At 48.9% G+C, this 27,800-nt stretch overlaps 1 protein-coding gene across 3 annotated transcripts in view; it reads right to left on the bottom strand.

Annotated features, from left to right (window-relative positions):
* LOC111833304 (tetraspanin-9-like) overlaps positions 1-27,800 on the bottom strand; it is a 94,682-nt gene that overhangs the window by 11,273 nt on the left and 55,609 nt on the right. For all 3 annotated transcript variants that reach the window (XM_023791465.2, XM_023791466.2, XM_023791464.2), the window contains one exon: positions 369-560. In XM_023791465.2, the coding sequence (XP_023647233.1) occupies positions 369-560 (192 nt within the window). The remainder of the gene's footprint in view (positions 1-368; positions 561-27,800) is intronic.

Below are 27,800 nucleotides of genomic sequence, written 5' to 3'. Positions count from 1 at the left end.
GGAAGTAAGCTCTTCTGTATGAATTATAGTCCCTCTTATGCCCCCCCACCTTAAAAAATCCTAGTCGCCCCTTTTTATAGTACCGATTTCTGTACTATTGGAATTTCATGTCTAAAACACATTATTAACAAAGGAAAAGCTCTAAACAAGTTTTTGTGTATCTGAACCCCATGTATCAGTTTACTATGGAGAAAAAAAACCTGAAAACCCAGAAGAAAACTAAATGAGATGCCTGATGAGTCCACATGGACAATACAAAAGGGTTCTGTCAGGTGGACAAAGAGATCACTGCAAGCTGGGGACAGAGTGCAGCAAGGCATTGTGGGACGGGAGCATGCGTGCTGGCGGCAGGATCCGGGCAAACTCACGCTCAAGAGGAGGCACTTGTTTTCCTTGATGGCGCCAAGGCAGCCGAGGAAGCCTGTCACCATGACGATGGCGCCGATGGCGATGACCAGGTTGGCGGCGGAGAGCGAGGGAAAGGAGGGCGAGAAGGTGGCAAAACTGCCCTGCGACACGGAGAGCCAGATGCCCACGCCGAGCAGGCCGCAGCCGCAGAGCTGCAGAGGGAGGGAGGAAACGCGTGAGGAGAGGCTGCACAGCATGCACGCACACCTGCGCACGCACACCTGCATGCACACACCTGCGCACGCACACCTGCGCACGCACACCTGTAATTAGTAAATACATTCGTAAAAGTTCTTATAAAGCGATGACAGCATTGGGGGTGAGTGAGGGGAGCTGGGGGATTTCGGAAGGTCAGGCCTACCGAGTGCAGAACAGCCTTATCTATGGGGGGAGGGCGTCACACAAAAGGTTCAAAGAACGTGTCGCGTAATCAGAGGCCAGGTTCCACTTTAATGTTCCTGCTGTACAGACCTGGTGCACATAAGTCCCAGGACCCATGACACGCAACCCCCCCCGAGCCCTCCCCTGCCCCGCCCCCCCCAGGCCAGGGCCCTCCCCCCACCCCAGGAGACGACAAGCCTCCTGCCTCACATTTTCAGGCCATTAATCATTCGGATGGACTTGGTCCTGTGCCTGATACCATTAGGGGGGGGGGACATGGCTTACTGGGGGTGGCCAGAATCCAAGGCGACACGCACCTTGGGGCGGAAACATGCCAGCGTCACTGGCTAACACGCAGCCACACGGAAAACAGAACTACAGCTCAGCGACTCATATCGCAAACGGGACCTTCTTTAACCTCCTTGTTTAAAAACCACAAATGCGAAAAGCTGAAGAAACTGCTGACCAGCCAAGCTTCCCAGTGAGCCCCCGACCCTCACGCCTGAGAACAGGACGTTCGGTCACCGAGCTTGAGGATGAACCCGTCTTGTCTGGGTGGCAAGAGACTTGTTTGCACTAATAAGACCCAAAGGTTTTAAACACAGCTTGCGGTCCAGTGTGGAAAGCCTGTTTGCTGCCAGTCTGCTTCACGTTAGGATTATGGGGGGTGGGGATCATCAGGCGAGGAGCTTGGGGGGGCTTCCGGGGGGGGGGGGGGCACCCTTCATGAGGGCACACAGAAGATAATATGAATTTAATTGATTCCAGGGCGAAATAACTGTAGAATCGATTTGGTCAAGGCAAGGCTTGAACCCGAGTCCATGCCACCTCGACATAATTATTAACCAATTGCAATAATCAGCAATCAGTTCCAGGCAATAAATAAATAAACAAACAAACAAACAAACAAACAAACATACACAGACAAAGAGCACGGCAGAGGAGCTCCAGGAGCAAAGTGCCCCAGTAACAAGATGAAGGCTCAGCTCTTCCTACCAAATGTTTTATTAGTGCCTGAAACTGCAGCTTCCATCAGAGCAGGACGAGGGTTCCTGCGAAGGTCACGAGGAAGAGCATTAAGCCGTGTCCATGAAAGTGAAATGAAGCAGGCAGCACCCAGAGAGGGCAGGTGAGGCCACCATCTCCGCAGGGGGAATATTCATAAGACCGAGACCAGCGTTCCTCTAGGACGTGCCCAGTAGCCTTTAAGAGATATATGGAAAAAAAAACACCTACAAGAGCCGTGGTGGTGGGGAAGGACCAGCTGGGAGAGTGTTTAGCTCATTCTGGAAACATCTGACAAGAAAACATGAATTCCCAGCAGGAATTCCCTGCCATCATTAAAATGGTTCCTTCCCCCACATCCAGGTGTTACACCGAGGACAATCCGTAATTTCCCAAAGTGTTATGATAAAATAAACACACTCCATTTGGGTTTGGCGTCGGCAGAAAGCAGTGCGCTTGTCTTTGTGGTTGCTCTTGGTCAGGGATCAGTTCTCAGATGACTTACAATCCGGCACCTGTCCCATAATCCTAATCTTCCTAACCTCCACAAATTCATCCCAAAAGCTCCCCCCGACCTAAGGGTTGGGAACGCCCCGGCTCGCGGTCACCAGGATGGATCATCGTCATCGGTCATCTGCTCCCGCCGTCTGGCTGATCCGCACCGAAATCTTCTGATCTCCTTGGTTTGCTCTAATCACAGGCCTGCATCAGCACTGCAGGTGCTGGGAGGGGGCACCTTCAGAAGAAATGGAATAATAAACAAAGTCTTCATACCCACCAAGGATAAGAATTTGCCCTGGGGAGTCTTTTTCCTCGCCAATGTAATTCCCAATCCTTACAGCCCCTGCCATACCTCCAAGCTGAACCCGAGTCAGACCTCGGCAATCCCAGCCTGAGCTCCCTTAATCACCCCCCCACCCCCACCCCGATTATGAGTCTTACAGGGGCTCGGCTTTGCTTTCCACACGATTATATCACCTTTTATACTCAAATGTACTCAAATGCAAAATTTCAAAGGTGTTCCCAAATTCTCCAGTCCGAAGCACTCGGGCAGCTGTGATCTGCTGTGTGGTGAAGGTGCGCCGTATCCTCGCGACTAATTATGAACAATTACAGCTTCCTGTCTTATACCTGCTCTCATGGCAGGTGATGAAAACAAATCAGGTCCTATTGACTTGTGGAATAAGCAGCAGCAACAATACCAGTGGTAACGACGACAAGAAAGAGTGTCTCTCTGTAGCTGCGACAGGCTCTGCGGAGGACAGCGTTTACAGGGGGGCGACGAGGGGCATTAAGGTTTAGGAGAAGCTTGCAGGTGTGAGGGATAGCTCAATTTAGCCAGATAAATGGCCCCATTGCTCTGTGTAATTGAAACGCTGCAGTGGGTTAGCCCTCAGCCCCCCCCCCCCCCCGCCTTCATCATCCACCCCCCACCCCCCCGGTGATGGGACGACCTCCGATCCCCATTGTCCCCCCCCGGTGCCCGTTCCCTCGCCTGTGGGGGCACACCCACCCCATGGCGGGTTTTCTTGCTGCATAAACACACCCTAGAAGGATCATTTTAAAACTTAGTATATTATTGATATTAAATTAAACTGATTAATTATGATTTGGGCATTTATTACTTATCAGGTGTGAGGGAACTGGAGGCAACTGGTGATTGCTGGGATACAGGAATCTTCCGGCAAAACCTAGATTCCTCCAAACACCACTGATGTTTAGCAAACTAGTACAACTTTAAATGTTTTTTTTCCCTATTACGACATTTTTCTACATGTTACGTTCACTGCTGCGGCTGCGCAGTTCTGTATTTATATTTCGCGCTCTTTCCTTTTTCGCTCTACTCAGGCCCGCCCCTGAGGCGGAATCGGGTGGTCCTCGTTGTCAACTCCAACTAGTGGATCGCTTCCGGAACTCCCGCCTACTAGTACCTGCCCCTTTAACAGACACCGGCGCCGACTGCAAGAGCGACTGGGTCGCTGTGGGAGTAGTTGCTGATCGAGAGATTTTTGAGCTAGCCTGTGTGCCATTGTTTCTCATTTGTGCATAACTCACCTTCTTGGTTATTGTCGGGTTGGGTCAGGTTAGTCGAAAAATCATTGCTCACTTCCTGGTTGTACAGTCCCCATCTTTTGTATATCAGTTTTATAAAAATTTAAATAAAATTCAACATATTGTCTCCCCTGTGGTGGACTGGCGACCTGCCTGGGGTGTTCCCTGCCTCTCGCCCAATGATGCTGGGATTGGCTCCAGCTTCCCCGCGACCCTGACGGATAAAGCGGTATAGATAATGGATGGATGGATGGATATTGTCCCCAGTCTCCACTACTTCAAGGCAGGCTGAGTGCTTTGTGGGCCCAGACTGCAGGTTTGTGTGAGGGGTTTGTGAAGGGTCATCAAAACCTTTTTCCCATGTGCTACCCACAGCTGGGTTTCCCTGCTGAGACTGCTGCCCCCGCGACCCGACCTCGGATAAGCGGGAGAAAATGGATGGATGGATGGATGGATGGATGGCTATATGCTCCTCCTCATAGGTTATAGTCCCGCCTCCAGGAGTTTGGGCTGAAGTTCAGACTTAGGGGAGCCTCCAGATCAGAGAATGGGGACAGAGAAACATCTTTGTGCCAGGAGACAAGGTCAGTTACACCAGTAAACATCTCGTATGTGCAGGTCTCCAACTTGGTGGACAACTGGTTCCCAGATTGGTTCTCTATTTTCCAAGTGGTTAAACATCATATATGTTAATGTATGATCGATCTTATTGGTAGAAGTGTTGCTACTGTCTGAGATATGATGGCCAAATCTTCTGACAGAATCCCGATAGGCTACATGTCAGATGTTATCGACTGGAAATCACTCATTAAGGAAGGATTTTTAATGGGACGGTGCAGGTGCAACACAGCAGAGGGTGATGCAAAATCAAAATCTGCCCATTGAAGACAGATGATTAAAAGACACCCTTGGGATGATGGGTGAATTTGACTGAGGAACTTCATCACAAGAAATGCTTTGTGAAATTCCTACAATACATTTCTTTGAACAAATTACAGGAAACGCATCACAAGCTGCTCATTGTCTCCTCACTCCTGGTTTACATTTTCCAATGATGTTTTTACGCCATCGATAATCTTTCCGAAAATCGAATACAGGCCGGACAATTACTGTGACGCATTTTCACACTGACATCTAATTAGACAGAAACAATGGCCTTTTACGTGGCAGAATGGATATAAAAGCCTGCCCAGAAAACCCTAAAGTCAACAGCGATATTACTGGCTACCACTCCAGTGAAGAGACAGTGTAAAATGCCAGGTGGCTTAGGGGTCTACAGGCTGTCAGGATACTGTAATGGGAAAGAGGGGGATTCCGGAATCCAAAGCCTTGTGATAGACAGACGAGGAGCACCGAAGGACCCCGTTCCCACAATAAAACCAGGATCCTCTTAGGGCATCCTGGAACACGACCTCTGAAACCCAGACAGTTCAGCATGTTACTCGACTCATAAAGAGGTTTATAGACTTTGACGGAGGTGATGACCAACCACACCCATTTACAGCCCTTTACGGAGCAGAGAGGCTCTGCTGGTCTCAGATATGTTTACTGCGGACTCTCACACCACATTAACGTCACATTTGACGCTCACTCTTATGGTGTCTGATGGCGAGGTATCCTTATTTAAAATAACGTCGCCTTCTCCATTAACCACTCATGATGAATTACCCAGAATCCTCCATCAGGTTTTCACGGACAGCCAACCTTCCTCACACGCCGAGCTCCGCAAACAGACCACGCGATAGGGACTCGACACTGCGATTACGTTATCTTATTTCACCCAAGAGCTTTCAGAGGTGAATTATGAGACAAAAAAAAATACTACAAGACACACAACAGCCAGGGATTCTGGGGGAAGGACGAGTGGGCTCTGCTCCTACAGAAGGTCTCCTTTGGGAGCAAAAGCGGTCCTGCTTGGGGTGGGGGGCGGTCCTGCTTGGGGTGTGGGAGACACATGGTCTCAACTGGATTCTCTTGCCAAGAATTCCATACTGGAAAACATCGTGAACATCTTCTTCAGTACAGAGGGATTGGTTTACATGTTCCCATAGCGTTAATAACATCCTGCAGTAACTTTCATTAAGTTTCATTACTGTGCCCTTACCCTCAGCGACCTGAGGCCCCACTGAGGTCAGCCTGAGGTGACACTGGGGTCCATCCACCACCTCGTCCTCCCAGGACTCGCAGGATAGTTACTGTAAAAGCCCCACTGGCATTTATTAGCCAATATCTCATTTAAGGGCACCAAAGAGCCACTGTAGAGGCCTGTCAGCTGTGTGTTTAGCGTGGGGGAGGCATCCCACTGCAGATGAATTAACCCTCCTCCCTCCTCCGAGTTCCCCAGCCGAAATGACCAGCGGTCACACTGCAGGAGCCCAAAGTCCCTGTAACTGCACAGCCCCCAGCGCCGGGATGCAGACAGAGCCCCGATTCGCTGTGGGCTCCATAGGAGGGGACTGTGAAGGTTAAATGAATCAGTAACTATATATATTTTGTTTTTTTTAAAAAAGGGAACCATGACTGCTTCTGACACCCATTTCATCGGTTCCGTTATGGCAGAATGAAAAGCCAGATGCAGTTATAAAAAAAAAAAGGGATGATGAACTAGCGTCTTATCAAGCAGCATGTAAACACGACAACACAAAGCCGCTACCCCTAACACACCCCCCCCCCCCCCGTTCATTGAGCTTCTCATCCCCCCCATTCGCACTTACAGAACTCAGGCCCAGAGATCACCCCCCCCGACGACCCCAACGCTCAGAATCAAAGATGCCCCCACTCGCCCTGACGTGACCCCACAAACGCTAAGTGTAAAAATCGCAGTAACACCTTCCCCACGTGACTTACCAACGTCTAGTCTCCACCCAGCTATGCATCAGGACAGAATATCATGCATGGCTTTGATGCTGAGCATGCTGGGATTGATATCCTGCAGCAGTGTTAACTAATAACCGTTTCAAACTGCATTTCAGCCCTTCAGAGGCTATATCTAATCTGTATTCCCTGTTGGGTCTATGACATTCTCCATCTACCCTCACGGTTGCAGGAATGCATTATTTTTCAGATTTTTCCCCCTGCGCCATGTATCTGCAGAGCGACCGCTCGAGCTGAGAATGAGAATTTCATACTTTATTTTGCAGTGAGAATATTAAAGTTATCCTGGGTGGCGTCTTCCCACAGCCTGACCTCAGAGTCACAGAACAGTGGGAAGCAGAATCAGGTTTTACAGTGCTGGGCTGTGCAGCCCTACCTAGGCCAAGGTGGGCGGGGGGGAGGCGCAGATATGGGGACGTTTTTATGAGCTCCAGACATATCAGCTACTAACCTGTTCCAGAGAAATGCCGTTATTCGTTTTATGTGCCTAAAGCTTCATCGTAGGGCTGCTTAGCAAACCGACATTTAAAACACATGCATAGATGATACGGGGTATAACCAGGGGCATTTCTCAAATTTGACCCTTGGGGAGGGATCAGATCTCCACAGGGTTGCCACTTACAATCCAAAGAAAGGAGAGTGGCTGAAGTGCCCTTAAACAGAGTCTAGAATCAGCTCTGATATTAACCATCCTGTGGTCTGACATCTTCACAGAGCATAATGATTGGATCATGGTGGTTTACAAACCAAAGGGGCTGTGGGTGAGAGCCACAGGACTTGTACAAATTACGGCCTTAGTTTCAAATAGCAAAGCTGGGCAGGGCCATCGGGACTGTGGGTGCCCACTCTATAGAAATCACAGGTGGCGTTAATGCAATGCCATGAAGAGAGCGGGTAACCACAGGTGCCAATCATGGACATACCAGTAAGCATGAGAAATTTAGGGACATGAAAGAACAGCCCAGGCTGCAGCAGAATCATAAACACACAGATTCTTGCTGATATTAAGGTATTACATATTGCTCAGGGGCAGTGAAGAACGGTGAAGCGCTGACCTTCAGGGATACCAGACGCAGAGTACTGAGATATACATTAGATTCATTTCCAACTTTCTCCACAAAAAAATATGAAAAAGTCAACCAGAGTATTGATCCCTGACATTTCAAAATGGATGAGTATCAACCTACCTGTCGATTTATTCCGCAGATGTGAGCTCTATTTAAACCTATAGGAATCTCTTGGCTGCTGTCACATCACTAGAAGATCTGGCAGCCAATTGGGTTCCACGACCCGCCAGGGGACCAATCACCGTTAAGGGGAGTTTGACCCCCTAGCCTGCTCTGGGACTGACTCCACAGTATTTGTACCTGGGTGTTCCGGTGGCATGACTGGGCCAGTCACGGGTTCGAATCTGCTGATGGGCCGTAACGGCTGCGTGATCACGCAACTTATATAGCAAAAATTGGGAAGCTTTTATATGTTATGGTAACAAAAGGATACCAATAATAAAACAATGACTTGATTAGATACAAAAATATAACTCAAAGCACTGACAAAGAGCCATCTGTCCAATATGTAATGACCACTGAATCAATTAAGGCCACAGTGATTTATACTGCCATTCTAGTTACTAATTTAGCTGACGCTTTAATGCAAAGCAATTAATTGAGAAGCAAGGTCAGCCAGCTCCGGGGGCAATTAGGGTCAAGGGCCTTGCACAAAGCCACAAGGGTGACATCACTGTACCAGTCAGGGGATTTAAACCAACAACCTTCCAATCATGGGCAGATAGTATTAAATGACAGAGCCATGCACTGCCCTATTTGTGTAAACTGTTGTAAGAGACAGTACAGACGTGCACCCAGTGAAACACAGATTGAATCACTGGTGGATGGACTCATTAATGGGCAGCACAAAGAAAATGCGTTAGGAGCAGGTAACAGGACAGAAAGGTCGTCTCTCACATGCGCTCATGGCCCAACTCCTCAGGCAACCTCCAGTAACCATGGACCATGCTAACAATCCGCATGCTCGCTGCCCAGGGGCCTCTGGCCCGTGTTACTCTGCTGCTCCAGGTAATCAATTCTCTGTGCTGTGTATGGCAGCCTGCGCCTTCCCCAGTGGGGGCGCGTGAGTGTGTGTGTGTGTGTGTGTGTGTAAAACGCTCTGCCAGACTGAGGTCAAAAAATGGTAAATCCAGCAGTAGAATCCAAAAAGACTCAAACCAATTTATGCAACAATAACCGATCCTGAGGCAACCCCCCCCCCCCCCCCCCGAACCTCTGCTCCTTCAGAGAGTGGGGGGTGAAACCAAGAGTACTCCAGGCATTCCTACTGAACTGTTATGGACCTCTCAGCTCATGGTAGGGGGGGGGGGGCACGTCTAGCCCAGCAATGGATGCCTGCAAATTAACCATCATGTATTTTAAACCATCTATGGACCTGAATGCTCTCCTGAAGCGTTTCCGTTTTCACCTCCCCCCCCCAATACAAGACCAGGCATCCTTTGCTTTTCTTCCACCATCCACTCACCCTCTTCAAGGGCGAAAACGCCACACAGCTTGTAAATCCGGCTTTGCAGACACCGTGATCAGAGCTAACGCTCTCGATGAAACGTTGATGAGCGACGGCCCAGAACAGCTCATTACATTCATAGGAGTAATAAAAGATTCAGCTGTTTGTTTGCCTTGTTCGTCTTTGATCTATGATACATATTCACACCTTTATTTATCCATAAACCTTACTGGCTAATGCTCGCTTGAGAGGGGCAGGCAGATGTCAGAGGTCAGATCCTGTTCATCATCTCAAGATGCTCCCTATTCATCCTCAAGAGCTCTTCACAGTCGCATGCTCGCTGACTAGCTAAGCATCCTCACTGCAGATTTCACCCCGGAGACCATCAGGCCATCATCAGCTCACGCAGGAAGCGGGTAAATATTCGTTTAATTGCTCAAATGCAGGAAGACGTTATATCACATATAACTCAACATGGTCATTATAGCCAGTCACCTTCTTACTGCCACGCTGCATTGGTTTGCACCTCTAGGGGGCAATAGTATCATCGGCATACTCTTATAATCTATAAACATAGCTGGCAAAAAAGTGTAAGGTTGTTCACAAAACTGAAACCCAAAATGTCCCATGGCACAGGGAGGAGAGAACATCCTAAGACCTACGTACTACCTGTATATTTAGATCGCTGACATGGAGAGAGACATGTCCAGCTTACAGCTCTCTCTTGCTTGGCATGCAGCATGGAATTCTGGGTAGAGAGACATGTCCAGCCTACAGCTCTCTCTTGCTTGGCTTGCAGCATGGCATTCTGGGTAGAGAGACATGTAGCTGCCACCTTGCCATTATAACGAGAACAGCTGGCCTTATTCTTTGTATACATTGTAACAACACAATTCAATAAACTTTTAATGAAATGTTTTTTGAGGGTAAAGGTTAAGTTTGTTCCAGTGTAAATTAAATGTATTTGGTGAGGTGCAGGTCTGTTTATTTCACTGTAATTGAATTTGAAAGCCATGTGATTTTCAGCTTTAAATAGAAATTACCCAAGAATTAATTCTTCAAATACCCAAGCAAGCACCTTGTAATCCCCGTGGATTATTTCTCAGAGGGTCTGGCTTTTTCGGGCATGATGAGCTGCAAGCTAAATGAAGAAAAACAGAAGAAAATCCCGGCCTTGCTGACGAAGAGTGGTGTGGACGCTGTATTACTCTCTGATCCCATACCAATGCAATCTGACAACGCCGTCTGAATGCTTGGTCTTCAGAAGTATCACTCTCGCCGGGACAGACTGCGTATCTCTCAAGGACAACATCAACGCCATCACTCTATGCGTTTTCTGACTGTGCACAACAGATTTCATTCCTGTCCATCAAACCGCATCCTACAGGGGCTCACAGTGATTGGTTGGCTTTTTCAGTCCGAACAGCACGCTCATTAATTCTTGCTCCCGCTCTGTGAGTGCATTATTATAAAACATAAAAAAGGAGGTTATTAAAATGAGTCCTTTTCTTCAGAGCGCTGACCACTCCTGCAATGCGTATTTGCCTGAGCACGATTCCTCCTCATCTAGAGAAAACATCCATGCACTCCCAGGGCAGGGGGGGGGGGGAGTTATTATTAATGGATTATGTAAACTGTTCCATACCTAAAAAGGGCCATTAAAAATGCAATGCCCAGTACCGTGACTTCCTGACCACAAGTGGGGTCGTACAAGGACCACGGGGGAATGGGCTCCAGCTGAAAGCTGATTGGCCCCCGGAGTACACCCTCCCCTGTTACTCACCAACGCAAAACACATCATTGGCTAATAAGTTTGGTCCCTCTGTACGAATAATGGCCCCTCTTATGTCCCCCACCTTAAAAAAAAAAATCCCAGAATTGCCCCTGCTGACCACCATTAAATTACAAGCAGACTGTCAGTGCTGCCCTTTTGAAGTCCCGCCAGGTCGAGTGACAAATATAATTTCTCTGGTGCCCATCTTTCCCATTCCATCGCTCCCACTGCAACCCCCCCCCCCCCCCCCGCTGCCTGTCCCGTGCCCTTCGCACTTCATTTGGACCAGAGGTCTCACACAATATGGCCCATTATGCAAAGCTTGACGTGATGCCCAGTTCCTGCCCACGGCAACAAACATGCGTCGTGTCCAAACCCACACCTCGCTGCGTCCATCTGGACCCAGGACAGACTGCCCTGTATCCCATGACTATAATCAAGGTAACGGGAGGGGGACGTATGGCATTTCGGACTTCAGTGGGTTCCTTTCGAAAGCTGCCCATACCTTAGTAAGTAGTCATGTTGTGTTTCCCATATGTGCAGAGGGCGAGAGATAGCATGACAGACCCATAGAAACCCAACTGACTGCTTAAAATAAAATGTTTTTCAGAAGTAAAAGCAACATCCTATTGATTTGCCCTCAGGCACCAAACCACACTGACTCCTTCCACGTTAACATCGCACCAATAATCATGGCGGATACTCCTGATGTATCTTTGAATGGCACAACTTGAACTCCGTCTGAGGAAAAATTGGGTTGCTTTTAAACTAAGCACGTCCCTTTGTAGAAAAAAGCAATGTTTTTGCATAAATGACGTCACAAAAAAAATTACACAAATCCTTCTGGATCCCTCCCAATGGCATTGAGCCTACTGATGTAATCTTCTTTTACACCCAGTCCAGGGGGAAATTTGACAGCTGCCCGTCAGAGGTCAGAACTGGAAGGGTGCTGAAATCTGCCTGAACTTAAACCCCAGTCCAGTGAAGCTGCTCCAGGGGAGAATGTAATAGTAGGTCAGGCAAGTGGAAAAGTACTGGGAAGGACGACAAGATTGGCGCCCATAAGGCAGAGATCAGAGTTAAGATTGCTAAGCAGGTCAGGACTGCAGGGCTGGGGAGCCTGACGCCTGCGCGCCAAAACCCGACCTGGGTTACGCTCTGCCGTCTGCGCGCCAAAACCCGACCTGGGTTACGCTCTGCCGCCTGCACGCCAAAGCCCGACCTGGGTTACTCTCTGCCGCCTGCACACCAAAACCCGACCTGGGTTACGCTCTGCCGCCTGCGCGCTAAACCCGACCTGGGTTACTCTCTGCCGCCTGCGCGCCAAAGCCCGACCTGGGTTACTCTCTGCCGCCTGCGCGCCAAAACCCGACCTGGGTTACTCTCTGCCGCCTGCGCGCCAAAACCCGACCTGGGTTACTCTCTGCCGCCTGCGCGCCAAAGCCCGACCTGGGTTACTCTCTGCCGCCTGCGCGCCAAAACCCGACCTGGGTTACTCTCTGCCGCCTGCGCGCCAAAGCCCGACCTGGGTTACGCTCTGCCGCCTGCGCGCCAAAGCCCGACCTGGGTTACGCTCTGCCGCCTGCGCGCCAAAGCCCGACCTGGGTTACGCTCTGCCGCCTGCGCGCCAAAACCCGACCTGGGTTACGCTCTGCCGCCTGCGCGCCAAAACCCGACCTGGGTTACGCTCTGCCGCCTGCGCGCCAAAGCCCGACCTGGGTTACGCTCTGCCGCCTGCGCGCCAAAACCCGACCTGGGTTACGCTCTGCCGCCTGCGCGCCAAAGCCCGACCTGGGTTACGCTCTGCCGCCTGCGCGCCAAAACCCGACCTGGGTTACGCTCTGCCGCCTGCGCGCCAAAGCCCGACCTGGGTTACGCTCTGCCGCCTGCGCGCCAAAGCCCGACCTGGGTTACTCTCTGCCGCCTGCGCGCCAAAGCCCGACCTGGGTTACGCTCTGCCGCCTGCGCGCCAAAACCCGACCTGGGTTACGCTCTGCCGCCTGCGCGCCAAAGCCCGACCTGGGTTACGCTCTGCCGCCTGCGCGCCAAAGCCCGACCTGGGTTACGCTCTGCCGCCTGCGCGCCAAAGCCCGACCTGGGTTACGCTCTGCCGCCTGCGCGCCAAAGCCCGACCTGGGTTACTCTCTGCCGCCTGCGCGCCAAAGCTCGACCTGGGTTACGCTCTGCCGCCTGCGCGCCAAAGCCCGACCTGGGTTACGCTCTGCCGCCTGCGCGCCAAAGCCCGACCTGGGTTACGCTCTGCCGCCTGCGTGCCAAAGCCCGACCTGGGTTACGCTCTGCCGCCTGCGCGCCAAAGCCCGACCTGGGTTACGCTCTGCCGCCTGCGCGCCAAAGCCCGACCTGGGTTACGCTCTGCCGCCTGCGCGCCAAAGCCCGACCTGGGTTACGCTCTGCCGCCTGCGTGCCAAAACCCGACCTGGGTTACGCTCTGCCGCCTGCGCGCCAAAGCCCGACCTGGGTTACGCTCTGCTACCTGGGTCTGATTCAGTTCGGCCCCAAAGGAGAGCACCAAAGTCTCTTTCACCCGACACTTGTGTCTGAGTGACCTCTGGTCCCACTGGGGCGGCTCGGTCAGGTCCTGCTGCAGATGGACACAGGGTTCAAAGGGCCAATGCGAGCTACATAGTTCCAGGCATTAAACGCCACTGGCACTTCCAGAAGCTTCCACGATCCCCCTGTATAGCAAATGAAATATGAAATATATATGGCTCCCCCCTGCCCCCTGAAATGAGATGCACATCACTGACAGGAATAAGGGATGTGTACGCGCTCTCTCTGCAGAGTTTGAGATATATCCCCCCATTGCTCAATATTTGATAACTTCACCTGCACCCCATCCCATCTGCATGCTCCTCTCCCCTTCCGAGACACTCTGATGATGCATCCTCTTTTCCATAAAGGGAGGGGGAGAAAAATCTTCAGCAGTAAGTGCGCCTGACAGCAGGAACCAACCTCGGTTCATCCCACGGATTCCCTCACATAATAAGACCTTCAAGACTCTCTCAGGAGGAGCCGTCTCCCAAGATGAGGGCGCAACTCAACACAAAGGCAGCCAAAGAACCCCCCCCCCCCCCCCCTCAGAACCAGCTTTGGGGAGCCTTGTACCTTCTGCTTCTGTGTAGTACAACTTCTTAAAGGCTTGGCATTCAGATTCAGCATCAGCTGCCTATTTGCCTGCCGTTCATTTAATTTTTTTTCCCATTGCATAAATGGCATAAAATGCACATTAAAAGACCCACAGCTGCATCCATTATTATTATTATTATTATTATTATTTCATCTGTACAAAGAAATTGCAAAGCAGCAAAGAATAAGTGTTTAAAGTATTGGATATTTCGCAGGTCTGGCGAGACCACAGGGTGGATTAACAGGTTAGGGTCACATACTGATGACGTGTATTTTAATTTCTCCCGTGTGTTAAGGGAAAAACTGCTTAAAACAGGAGCAATTGAACATCTGGATGAACACAAGGGGCCTTCAGACAGAAGTTCTCACAAGTGTCACAGCCATACGCCCAAGTCCAGATGGTGTGAGAACCGTGAACTGCTCCTGGTACTTGGATCCACCTTCGATTCATCTCCAGCAGCATGAAGTTTGTTGATCCATGCAGTAATTAAAACTGAACCAAACAGGGGGTGGATTATGCAAGTGTCACTGCTTCTGTTAAAAATAAACCCAGTTCTCCCCTAATATTTCGCATGTAGTACAGCAGCTGTGACACCGGCAGTGAGTTTCTGCAGACGACCCACGACAGGCAACTGCAGCTGATCACGCTCACGGGAAACTGACTCCACAGGAGAGAACTCACCAATGCTGTTCTCTGCATACTGATCCCTTCACAGATATCGGTGACATTAACTCCCCAGGGATTTCAATTAACCGCAATCATGCAAATCAAGAGAATTAAAAAAGAAATTAAAAGCTGCTCTCAACTTACATAAAACCAACGTGAGCATATCCGGACTTGAGCAAAAATATCACAGAGTTTACATAAGTAAATTTACATGTTTCAGTAATTTAATTTATGTCCTTTAGTACACATTACTAGTATATTTTTAGCTTATGTGTTTTTTGCTATAAGGTGCCTTGATTATACAGTAGGATGGTAAATCTGACTTGAATCTGACTATTCAATCTGACTTGAATCTGACTATTCAATCTGACTTGAATCTGACTATTCAATCTGACTTGAATCTGACTATTCAATCTGACTTGAATCTGACTATTCAATCTGACTTGCGTAAGGGCTACACGCATCATACCAGCTACTCCTACATTTTTGGCAAAATCAACTGAAGAATATCCAGCTAATCAGGCTCTGTTTAACCTTCCCTTAAACATTTAGCGACTAGGACCCAAGGTTTGTTGGCTAGTTGTCGCAGACACATCAGTGCCAAAATCCCCAGCAAAAAGAGAGCCGAGAGAAGCCAGGGCCGGCAGGAGCGTGAGAGGAAGCGTGAATCCGCTCCGCTCCGCGCCCCGGACATCAGCCAACACACTCTACTGACAGCCTTGCAGGGCAACCGCCAGGGAAGGTGAAGCTTAAATATCTCCCGAGACAGTGTGAACGTTCGGCTTCTCCATCTCCACCCCGCAGCTCCACACTAGTGGGAGGGGGGACGGACAAATTCATATTCCTTAGGAGATTAATGACCGGCAGACTTTGTTTGCCAACACACACCAAATTACTGCCCATCTTCTCTAGTAGCTGTTGTATCAGTTTTCATTTCTGCGCATGAAAACACTCCGCTGGAGAAATATTTGGAAGCGTATTTAGACAAAATTTTGTAGTACCAGGACTCCCACCCCCCGCTGTCTCCCACTTTTGGCTCTTAATTAAGTCATTTTAAAAGAGACGCCACACACTTTTTAGTCACCGAAGGCAAAGACGATTATGCTGCATGGTCGATGGACCCATGGCATTAATCATCTCGGAAGGTAGAGCACAATGATTTAAAGAGTTTTTAGGTGTCGTTAAGTGCTGAAGGTGCAGACAGACGTGTAACGCCCTCTCAGAGCGAGTTTGGCGACCTTGGACTCACCCTCCCTTGCTTAACGACAACAGAGCGGGGAAGAATCTTCAGCTACACGGCTGTGACTCTACGGGGTCATCACCAATAAGTGAAAAACAGACGGTGAGAATCGATGACGTTGCATTTGTTGTCGCGCATGGGCAGGAATGCATCGGCGACGTCCGCCAAGGGTCACGTCATCAAGTGGCAGTTCTGGATGAATGGCAGGGGGGCGAGCTTCACCTGTTCTTTGTTCCGCTCATCGCTCAGAACTGAGAGAGCACCTCGAAAAATCTCAAAAACCTGAGGCATCATATCAACCCCCCCCCCCCGGCTCCCCATGTGGGCTGAAACACGACGGCACCACAGGCGATGGACTAGAAGAAGAGCTCTCAGGAAGTGAGAGAGAGAGAGAGAGAGAGAGTGAGAGAGTCCTCAGGCTGTGGAGGACGACGACAGAAAGGTGTATGACAGATGCAGTTAGGGATGGGATGGAGCGCAAAGCCGGAGAAATCCAATCAGCATCCGCATTAATTCCGCACGCAGTTTCCTCCTGGAGATGATTAATAAGAGGCCGTTTTGGGCACACAGCACGCACCGCCGCCGCCCTCGCGAATCCGACTTACAGCAGCTGTGCTGCTAAGTATCACTGCTCTCGGGGAGGCCTGGGACCACGGGGGCCAAGGCACCGTCACTCCGCAGCTAGGCAGCTGTCCACCCCCCCCCGCTGGAGAGAGGGGCTGGGGGTAGCTCCGAGGAGAACATGCACATCTGGCAGGGAGCCACTCGCAGGGAAGTGTCTGTGGTTTGCAAGTGCGGGGGGTGTGAGACGCTGAGGAAGACGCTGAGGAAGACGCTGAGGAGCGTGGAAGACAGACAGGAGGAGGACAGAGACATGGGCAGTAAAGGCGGAGAGCAAATGGCGCAGAGATTCACGCAGAGACAGAACCACGGCCTCTCTGCAACCTCAACTAAACCTGTCCAAGAACCAGCAAAGAAAACTGGCATATGCACCCCGACAGACATGAAGAATCCTGCAACGGGAGGGAAAAAAAGAAAAAATGGCCACTTTGTAGCAGCTTCAGAGCTGCATCTTTCCTCATGCAACCACCCTCATAAATTGGTGACCAGTATCATCTGCCAGGCTGTAGCTACTCCTGTCTTTACTCCCTGCCTCACATCTACAAATACTATATTATTAGAATCTCATTCCCTTACATGATGCTTATTATTGCTGTTGGCACTTTATGTATATCACTTGTCTTGTATTTAATCTGTAAATTGCTTGTGTACTGCTGGTGAATTATATGTTCACTGTCTGTATACTGTCTGTCTAACTTGAGAGACACCATCTGCCAGAACCAAATTCCTCGTGTGACGTAATATACTTGGCCAATAAATCTGCTTGGGATTCTGATTCAGTAAGACACGTGCTAAGCCACAGTGAGCAGGAAGCCCTATCAGTCATTTGAGTGCAAGTGTTCAGAGACCCTGAAGAGGACAGCCAATCGCACGTCCCCAGAAGAGTGGCGTCTCAGCCGGAAACGTGCGATAAAAGACGGACGGGCACAAGCTGGCAGGCTGACTCTCAGCGGGACACGACACCCCACCATGACGGGAGGCCAGATCGGCCGCCATCCGCGACATCCTGCCGGCCAAACAGGTGTAGCTGAAGTGTAGCTGAGTTACACATAAAACCAACCATTAGTCAGATCTCCATCTTTGATGTGGGAGAGTTATTGAACTGGGTTGAGAGAATAGCCAAGCTGTTATTTCAGGGCCAGAATTGAAACCGTCTTTAATCAGACATAACACAACTACTAATTTTCAGACACTGACAGAGGAGGGGGAGAAACATAAAATTCAGGAAGTTCATGGAAACATTAGCATAAGCACAGATACGCAGACAGCTACTGATCGCATAAAGGGCAGAGCGTGTGATTAAACAAGCCACAGCCTAGATCAAACTGCAGTCTGACTTCAGATCCAGCCAGTTTCCTTCCAAAGTTTTGTCCACGAGATCAAAAGCACAGTAATCCTGTTGATGGCTCCCTGGGGGACGAGCCACCCTCCTGCTCAGGTTAAATGGTCCCGGTGTCCGATTCCCTGTGCGGCAGCGCGGTCGTTTCGGGCCGGACAGCTGTGGCGGCGGCAGCGCAGCGCGACAATACGTCCTGAGCGCCATTCACTCTACTCACCTTCCCCATGAGCTCTCAGGTATCCAGCAGAGCCTCCCGAAGAACTCCACAGTCTACTGGGATGCTTTCAAGGGCCAATTCGCTGGTAATAAAACTGATTTTCTGTTTATGAGATATTTTATATACCTTCTGCATCACGTAACTGTTTCTCAGCCCTATGAGGACTGTGACGGCAGGCTTTTAATGGCTGGGGCATTGGAAATAGAAATGTGTAATATATAATTGACAGCAGAACTGACGTAAAATTCAGTCATTTTCGTCTATGTCCTTTTTCTCACTGCTGTCTGCATTGTACCCACCGCTCCACCAGGTAATAACCGTTACCCGCTCTAGATCCCAGTCTGTCATAAATAAATAAGCATGCATGCGATATGAATGTTTGTAAGTGCAATACGGTATGAATAAATGAAGAGGAACAGTGTTGCGTGTGTTTGCTTAGACATGTAATAGCCAAAAGCGAGGACCATAGCATCTTTGGCCTATTCAGTCCATTTGCGAGGAGCGAGTTCTGTGGGAAACGCACTGGGCTCAGACAGCATGAATGCGTGGGGTCGTCTCCGAAGGCAGGAGACGCCCCACGCAGACGCTCTCAGAAAGGCCCAACAAAGCCTTCTGCTCAAAAGCCACAATGGCCGATGCTGAAGGAATCATCTACATGTGACTCACTCTTACCATAGACCGCAGAGGCTTGACCTTCCACTGGTACGCCGACGTTTTGATACGGACCACATGATCCTACTCTGCAGGACGTCTGCTGCAATCACTGCATGGCGACGTGTAAAAAATTAGCCTGCGTCATTCTACCTACCTTCCGTCGCCTGAAGACCCGTGTCAACCCATTACATCAAAGTCGGAATTAGCCGAGGACCCCAGGCTCTCAGATGCTGGTTTTTAAAAGGTCAAATCGCGTTTAAATAACGGGTGTGGGAAATTGCGAAAATAAAAAGAGCGACAAAGTCCTCTATTCAAATTCCACACAAAAGGTTAACAAGGGCTCAAGATGGGGGCATCATCACTGCAGCACGAGGAGTCGGCGCTGGGGGGGTGGAGGTGCTCAGGGGGGGTGGAGGTGCTCAGGGGGTGCGGCGGGGCCACAGAGCCTCGCGTCCAACCGCAGACTTCAGGTGCATTGTGGGAAGTGGCCACTGAGCAGTCCCTTAAGGAGGTCAGGGGGAGCCCAGGCTCTCACCCCTCCTCCAGCAGCAGAGCAGGTCCCTGGGCGGCCCTGGGGGAGTGCGGGTTCTAGGCCACCGCCCAAATTCACGGGTCCTCTGGCCATTACCCTCACCTCTCCATGTCAGAAAATTCTGCCAGTGAGATTCTCCCACAGAAGGTAATAGCTATGATTGTATTTTATTTGGGGACAGTTTCTTTGAGGTTGGACTGCGCATTAATTTAACATTCATTGTCAGTGCTCTATAACAAACACATTCAACGCTACACAAGACCAAATATAAATGCTAATGCATATCCCTGCACTGACAGAGTGAAAACGTGTGGGGCGGGGAAGCCATGATCCTGTACATGACAAGGTAATCCCGATCATTCAGGCCTGCCCACTATTCCATCTGAGTAATGGGTGGGGCGCCATCAAATGCCCATCCCTGATTTTATAGCCTCTTTTTCAGGCCTGTTAAATCATAGACAGAAGCAAAGGACGCAATAAAAATCAAAGCTCAGTAAAATATGCGATAAACTCCTGAGCATGCAGTTAACAGAGATCAAGAGATCACCCTCCAACCAAATACCCCCCATAAAGCTGTCCTATACCTGCTAATTAAATCCAGGTTGCAGTTTAAAATGCATATTAGGCCGCTTAAAAGCTGCGCAGCTTCTAACCACGAGGTCAAACTCACGCGCATTATTATACGCATCTGGCATGGAGGCTAATGTTCGAGGGGCTCCTCAAATAAAACCGTACATGCCTCTGTGTTTCTGCAGTCCCCGCTGAGGACACCCCGCAGTTTTGTGTGTTTTCTGATCGACTGCGTTTGGGGGAGGGGGGGGGGGGGACTCTTCCTGAGAGCGCTATCCATCACTTGGCAGGAATAAAAAAAAGAGGCTGGCAGCCAAAGCAATCAAGCAGTATAAACAAACACGAAGTGTCTCGGGGGCGGGTGTGGTGGAGTGCAGGCCTTCCTGCGCCGCCCTGAAGGAGGCGCTGGTCAGCCAGAGGGACCCCATGAAGAGGGATGCCAGCCTCCACACTACACAACATGGCTTGCAGGCTGAAGGTGGGAAACTGGCCTCAGTGGGCAGGTGGGAATGAATCCACCGTGTGACAGCTTTTCCCCAATCACCACGATTCTCCTTAATGGCTTTGGACAACGAGTTACGTAACACGTCATCAGCACACTGTCAAATGCTCCTCTATCCCATCCGCATGTTGTGCAATTGAATAAAAAGCAGACAATCTTGAGCTGGGCAGATCAAACCAAGCAGCGACCTGCAGGATGCTGGGAAAGAACTTTGTCCTGCATGACCCTTGATGTTCCCGCTAATGTTTAAAGTCACCCCCAAGTTCAGGCAGCTGCTACAGCTTTGCATGATGGGGGATACAGGAGGGGCTGAGGAATCCGACAGACTACCATTCCGTCTACCACAGGATCGTGGCACTGAACAGAACCACAAGCTACACAGCCCCGGAACAACAGGATTTGGTGACTAATTCAGTACCTCACCCCCGCCAAAATGACACTGCTGACAATTAGTCATCCTCCTAATTAAATAAGGAGGCTACCAAATGTCACATGTAAGATGGCAAAACAGTCCTCCATTGAAGCACGATAATTGCTGACTGAGAAAAACAAGGATAATTTAAGAAAATGTACCTTTACTGCAATGGGAAGAGGGAAAGTGAGGCCTGTGATCAAAGACTCGAGAGCACTTTGGCCTGCTCCCTCTCAGCCATCTTCAGCCCCCATTAGCCCAGCCTATTATATCCCATCTCCGCCAAGCATCAAACCAGATCCAGCAGAGATGCACCCCCCCATTGGGGCTGAACATGAGCCAGTTATCAGGAATACCGTAAAGCCCATGACAGTCAATCACCGCCCGGTTTAACCCAATGGGAACCAAAAAAATAATGAGCAGGAAGTCATTTAAAAAAGTCTTTTAAAGGCAAATCGACCCATCACTTAATATCTGAAGTAGTGACGTACCATAAAATAAACTGTTGCAGTCAGTCAGCATTGCCGGAATGAATACTGCTTCTTCTTACTATGCAAATAGGCCTTGTTTACCCAGCGCTGTCATAACATTGGTTGGGCATTTTTCAGTAGCACAGTTCTGGAGAGAGCCTCAGAGGAGCCTCGCATACCGACCACTCTCGCTGTTCCTGGCAGAGAAGATGCTGCCACCATGACCGTCCAGGCCGGCTACCCGTGACACAAATGCCCACGCTCATCACAGCGATCCCAAGGCTCCCATCTTGTCTCAAAATAATTGGGACGCTCTGAGACCCTCAAACGACAGAGATTAAGACAGCGACGCTCTCGGCCAGAAACGCACCCATCGCACACGTCAGCGGGCACCAGCCTCAGCCACGCAACCTTTGGTAGGTAACTGATTAGACAAAAGCGGCTTCGACGAGATCAAATTTCAGGAGTGCAACGTCGCTAAGGGCCGATTTGCCGACTGAGCCTTGGGCAGATTATCACGATGTAACATACAGAGGGATGTTGGGACTGCTCGCTATAGAGGCCTAGTAATAAAACCTCTGTTCTCCAAACATCGAGCAAGGAGACCACGCTTTCGCAGCTGGTGATGTGCCGTTTGCTTCTGCTCTGGCTGCACAGACTAAAGGACACCTTAGACTAGCCAACGGCACAGACATAAAAGATGCAACTATGACAGGTGGGTAACGAGGAGGCCTGACAAGCAGACTGTAAACATGATACAAAATGACATCTTAAAGCGGGCGCCTGTGCGTGCTAATTAGGCCAGGTGAATGGCTGCCTTTTATCAGCTCAGCTAAGAAGGAACCAACACAAGAACTCCACAACATTTTAAAGGTGCACTTGTCTATTGAGGGATTTACTAGAGCAGATTAGCAAAATGCTAAGACATTATTTCCAAGCCAGAAGAGGTGTCTTCATTTTTCCAGCTCTCATTGAACCTTTGCCATCTTTTATTAGGCAGAAAGAGCATTCCTTAGAGGAAGCCTGTCCCCAACTACGAGCTGGTGCTATGAATTTTTCAGAACTACAAACCCAGCCCAAGGGCTTTCGGCACAGATACAAAAAGAGACGTGTCACTGCAAATGTGAACGTGTGTCTGCTTTAAGAACACATGGGCTGGGATCACTTGTTAACACCCAGAAACATGCACACATTCTTGGGGACTTTCAATAGAATTATATATTAATATGTAAAGTACAAATTGTCATTATGCATCATAGTTCAGTTTTGTCTACTAGCCTTTCACTGATCAACACAACATAGGTCTGGGGAAGAACAGCTGCTCACGAAATCTACGTTCCTCAGATGATGACTTGTAATTTTCTGCTTGATTTACTGTAGTGACTGAAAGGTCATTCTGGGTACTGGGAGTCATCTCAGTGAGTCTCAATAGCATTAATGCTGTACTGACGCCATTGATGAATCCCTCAACCTCTCTGACCTGGAAGACACTAAAACGCAGGTCAGTTTCAAAATTACAGTTGCTGATCCCATCCAGGTAAGTCTGTACATTATACATATCAGCGATCAATCTGCCAAAAACTAAACATGGAGATTCTGGAGATGCTGAACCCCTCAGTAAGAGTCACCAGCACAAAGGCTGTAGAATCAGCATGACTTCACGTTCAGTGGCAGATCTTGAATAAATCCTGGAATAAAAGTTAATCTTTGAGCATTCAGGGGTTCATTACAAACATGGCAGCCTGTGGTTGTGCATATACACAGGCTAATGTCCAGAGGTGGGTAGTTCATGTCCAGAGAGTAAAAGCCCAGACCAAGATAATGAGTCAACCAACCAGTTGAGTGACTGACTTTTTATACTCAACTGGTTAGTTGAAACAAAATCTTTATCTGGACATTTATTCTCTGGACATGAACTACCCACCTCTACTAATGTCTCAGTGGCCTGGCTTCTCTTTCACTGCAGCTCTATACATTACCTGGAAATGGGGGAAACATGCCCCAGTGCCACAGAGAGACTCGTCCACCAAAAAGAGATGCATGGGAGCGGCCATCACCTGCAAGAGCAGGCTTGGGTGCTGCCTGAAGGGATGGGAGCGAGGGAGGCGTGTTCCCTAAGGGACGTTCACAACGCAAGCGCAATCCACGCTGCATCATGAAAGGAATGGAAATCTAGACCATCAGGAATTTGTCCTACAAAGCCCTCTGCCTACGCCGTTTGAAACTCATACACAAGAGACAAAGATATCCACAGTGTACGGCACCCCAGATTCAGCCTTTCAAAGGACTAAGCGCATGAAGGAAAGGCGAGGATTCTTATCTGCGGTGCGGAGGGTTAGGGTCTGCTTTTCAAAGGCATGCAAAGCAATTGGGGACAACTCTAATCCACAACTGGGACCTATTCCGGTGACAAAGGATTCCTTGTGCAGCTTGTCAGTCTTGATCGCGAGCGTTTACTCCCGCTAACTGTGCTTGGCGCAGATCTTCAGCATAGCACAGCGACGGGGGATATTAAACGAGTTTGCCAAGAAGCTTAGTGGTTTGGAGATGCCTGACTGAACATGTGATTTTGACTCTTCAGCACATGACCCTCTACCTGGCTTAGCTGACTATAGGTGTGTTTGGAGCATGACATCATGAACTGGACCAAGACAAAAATTTACCCAAGCTAAGAACCAGGTGCCCAGGGGGCCCATTTTGGAGAACGAAGGTAGTTACACTGACTAGTCTCTAGTGTACGCAGATTACTCACTAATCGCACTACACTTTTATATTTTGAATTTATCTCCATGTAAATATCCAGCTGACTGCACATCTCTCCCAAAATGGACAATAGGCCCCTGAAGCATGAAGTACAGAGACATCTTCATACAAGACATTTCTCTGATGTGTCATAACGGAGTGATTTCACAAAAAGCCTCACGCCATTCAAATTCTCAGCTAAAAGTCTGGAAAAAACAATCCTAGTTATTTCCAGATGGATTATTCCAGGGCTTCTTACATCAGGCGATTCCGATCAGCATCATTAAACTTGTGGTGATAACCTATAGTTTATCTTTGTGTTTAATTACAGAAAATTACCAGCAAACACTCTTAATAAAATGTAATTTCTTTTTCTATGAGTCTGTTGTGGCCAGTGCCATACTCTACGCCGCTGCATGCTGGGGCAGCAGGCTGAAGGTAGCAGACCCTCAACAGACTCAACAAACTGATTCGCAAGGCCAGTAACATTGTGGATGGAGCTGGACTCTCTTAAGGTGGTATAGGAGAGGCGGATGTTGTCCAAGCTCAGCACAATGCTGGACAATTTCTCCCACCCACTCCATGACGTGCTGGCCAGTTACAGGAGCTCGTTCAATGAGAGGCTAAGACCCAAATGCTCCACTGAACGACACAGGAAATCATTCCTGCCTGTGGCTCTCTCTCTGTACAACACCTCCACATAAGCAGAAGAATCACACTACACTGCAAGTATACACCTCAATTCAACCCCATGTGTAGTTAATTTCTGTAATATATTAGAATATTGTTTGTGTATTGTTTATATAATATATTATTATATATAATACATAATATATATAATATATATTGTTTGTATATTGAGTTCTTTGTGTTTTAGAGCTTCGATATTGTTTATATAATATATAATATGTATTATACAGTATATATATATATATATATATATATATATATATATATATATAAAAACATATTTATATAAGATATTGTTTGTATATTGAGTTCCTTGTAGTAGAGACATTTGTGATTTTGGTACTGTTATATTTGTATTATTGTTATTGGTATTTAACTTGTTAATTATTTTCTTACTGTCCGGGAGCAATTGTATCCACATAATTTCCTCAGGGATCAATAAAGCAATCTGAATCTGAATCTCAATCCTCTGACAATTGACTGCCAGCACCCTCTAGTTTGGGCTGAGCCTTGACCAAAGCAGAAAACTGGCCAGAATTTGCCTAAAGATTCAAATGCAGCAAATTTTAAATTAACCTAAATTAAACGACGCAAGTGTGCAAGTCCCCCTGATTCGCTCATTCCTTGTTGTATATTTTGTAATTCGCCATGACTGATGACGGTACTTTCGTGGAGGGGGAACAAAATTCAGACGACACCATGTGTCTTCACAAGGTTGTGAAGTGAAACACAACATGGTGCGAGGACACGAGTCGCCTCCTCAGAGACTGTCGGCACGTGCTGTCATCAGGCCTGGGGGCCAAAAGCATGGCCCCAATGCCTGCCCCCAAGGCAGGCATTGGGGAAAGGACCCCCCATAAAGGACCCCGTCCATATAAAGGACCCCGTCCATATAAAGGGCCCCGTCCATATAAAGGACCCCCCATAAAGGACCCCGTCCATATAAAGGACCCCGTCCATATAAAGGGCCCCGTCCATATAAAGGACCCCCCATAAAGGACCCCGTCCATATAAAGGACCCCGTCCGTATAAAGGACCCCGCATAATCCGCGGGACAGACCTGCAAAGAGAGCGGAGGGAGACGCTGGCCCCAGCAATGAGGAGCTCAAGTCGACCCAGAGTGGAGCGGGACAGCATCACCAGTAATAAGGACATCTCAGCTGATCCCAAATATCCATGGATATTTGGGGCACTTAACACTGCAGGCCTGCGCAAAACCAGCCCGTTTCCTGGAAGATCCATCAATTAACGGCAAAAGGTCCCATCCATTTCAATGTTTCAAAGCATTCAGCTGCGGGGTATCGCACACGAGGGGAAGAGTGCAGTAATGAAGACGTGTGCCTCACACATGACCACCCGCACGAGACACCTTCACCTTCCAGCAGAGTCTCCACACAAGCAGCCATTCCGCATTCCGGAATCCCTTAATAAGCTCGATAAAACAAGAGGAGAAAATCACTTCATTCAATCACTGAGCCTCCGCTCACAGCCAAAGATCGCCTGACAGCATGCGCAGTAGAGAACAGCGTCCGCTTCTAGCTATTCTCATGCAAGGAGGCTAAACAAGGGACTCTCCAAGACTTAATATGCAACAGGGAAGCCTGCATTCTGTTCAAAACTACCAATGCAGGCCTTCCCTGACAACCCTCCACTCTTATGGCTGACTATTCTTTCTAATTGAGACAAGGTAATTAAATCGATGAGTGAACATGTGGGGATGGTCTTAATTAAACTAGAGGAAGGTCACAACAGCGCAGCACGATCGTCTGAAGATGTTCAGGCCGTTGATGAATGATCAAGTATTCAGAACAGGAGCTAAACCACTATGTAACCAAAGCAGTGCTGTCCCAGTCCCTGGAAGCCAAGACCGCCTGCCTGAATCCTGCATCACTGCAGAGGATCTTAGCCCAGCCTCGCAAACACGGTGCCAGTGCAGCCCACGGGACAAACCCGCCTCAACCCTGCCTCACCCAAATTTTTAATAGGCTTCAAAAAAAAAAAAAAAAAACTTGTGCTAATTTAATTAAACTGATAAAAACATTATCATTAATAATAATACTGCCACTGAATCGTGGGCTGCATGAACATTTTTTGTTCTTTATTAATATCCAGTCAGCTCATGGGTGTTGGGCACGGAAACTATTGCGACGTCCATTACACATGAAAGTTAAAAAAATGAAAGGTGCCGGGGTGTTTGATGCATAAGCGCGCCAATAACAAAGCTCTCCTGTCAGCCTCTGCTCCCGGCCACTCCAGCCAAAAAGGACGACCACGCCGGCGGCTCGTTCTCATGCACACGGCAATCTGTCCCTCAAACCTGTCCCCGGAGAAATCTCGGAGGTACCTTCAGAAACATTTCTGGAATACCGACTACTGGAGACTGGATACGTTTTGTTTAATCCAGTTGTGGTTTGAGGTAAAATCTGATGAGACAGGCCAGAAGCAGAACGTTTCACACTCACTCAGGCTTTCTGATACGCCAAAGCTCATTTTCTCATTAGAAAACACACTACAGACCTTCTAATAGATGTCGATCACATATTGCTCACAGATAGAACCGGAAAACAGGGTAGTTTGGCGAGAGTGATGGGGAATCAGCAGTAACTCCCATGATTCCCACAAGTGTGGCCTGTCAGAGGGCATAAACACACCTGGATGGGAACCAGACACCGCACAAGCTCATGTAGCGACTTGTTTAAAAGTCTGAGCGTCTCACCCATTTGCGAAGAGCAAACTCCATTTGAGAAGAGTCTCCCCCCACTTGATCAATTATTAACCAAGCGGAAGGCCTCTATGAAGAACGGAATAAATAAATAAATAACAGATATACCTACACATGGGTTTGGGGTGGGGGGGAGCTCCCAGACTGGCAAAGGGGCTGCTGACTTGCATCGATCAGCCACCGATTTGCTCCTGAGCGACTGAGAAAGCGCTGAGCACTGCAGGCCCGCGGGTCCCTCTAACAATACGCATTAATTCAGCGGTTAGA

The sequence above is a fragment of the Paramormyrops kingsleyae genome, chromosome 1 (genome assembly GCF_048594095.1).
Source record: "Paramormyrops kingsleyae isolate MSU_618 chromosome 1, PKINGS_0.4, whole genome shotgun sequence".
NCBI lineage: Eukaryota > Metazoa > Chordata > Actinopteri > Osteoglossiformes > Mormyridae > Paramormyrops > Paramormyrops kingsleyae.
The sequence above is the reverse complement of the archived record's forward strand: the minus strand, read 5'-3'. Positions and strand labels throughout refer to the sequence as shown.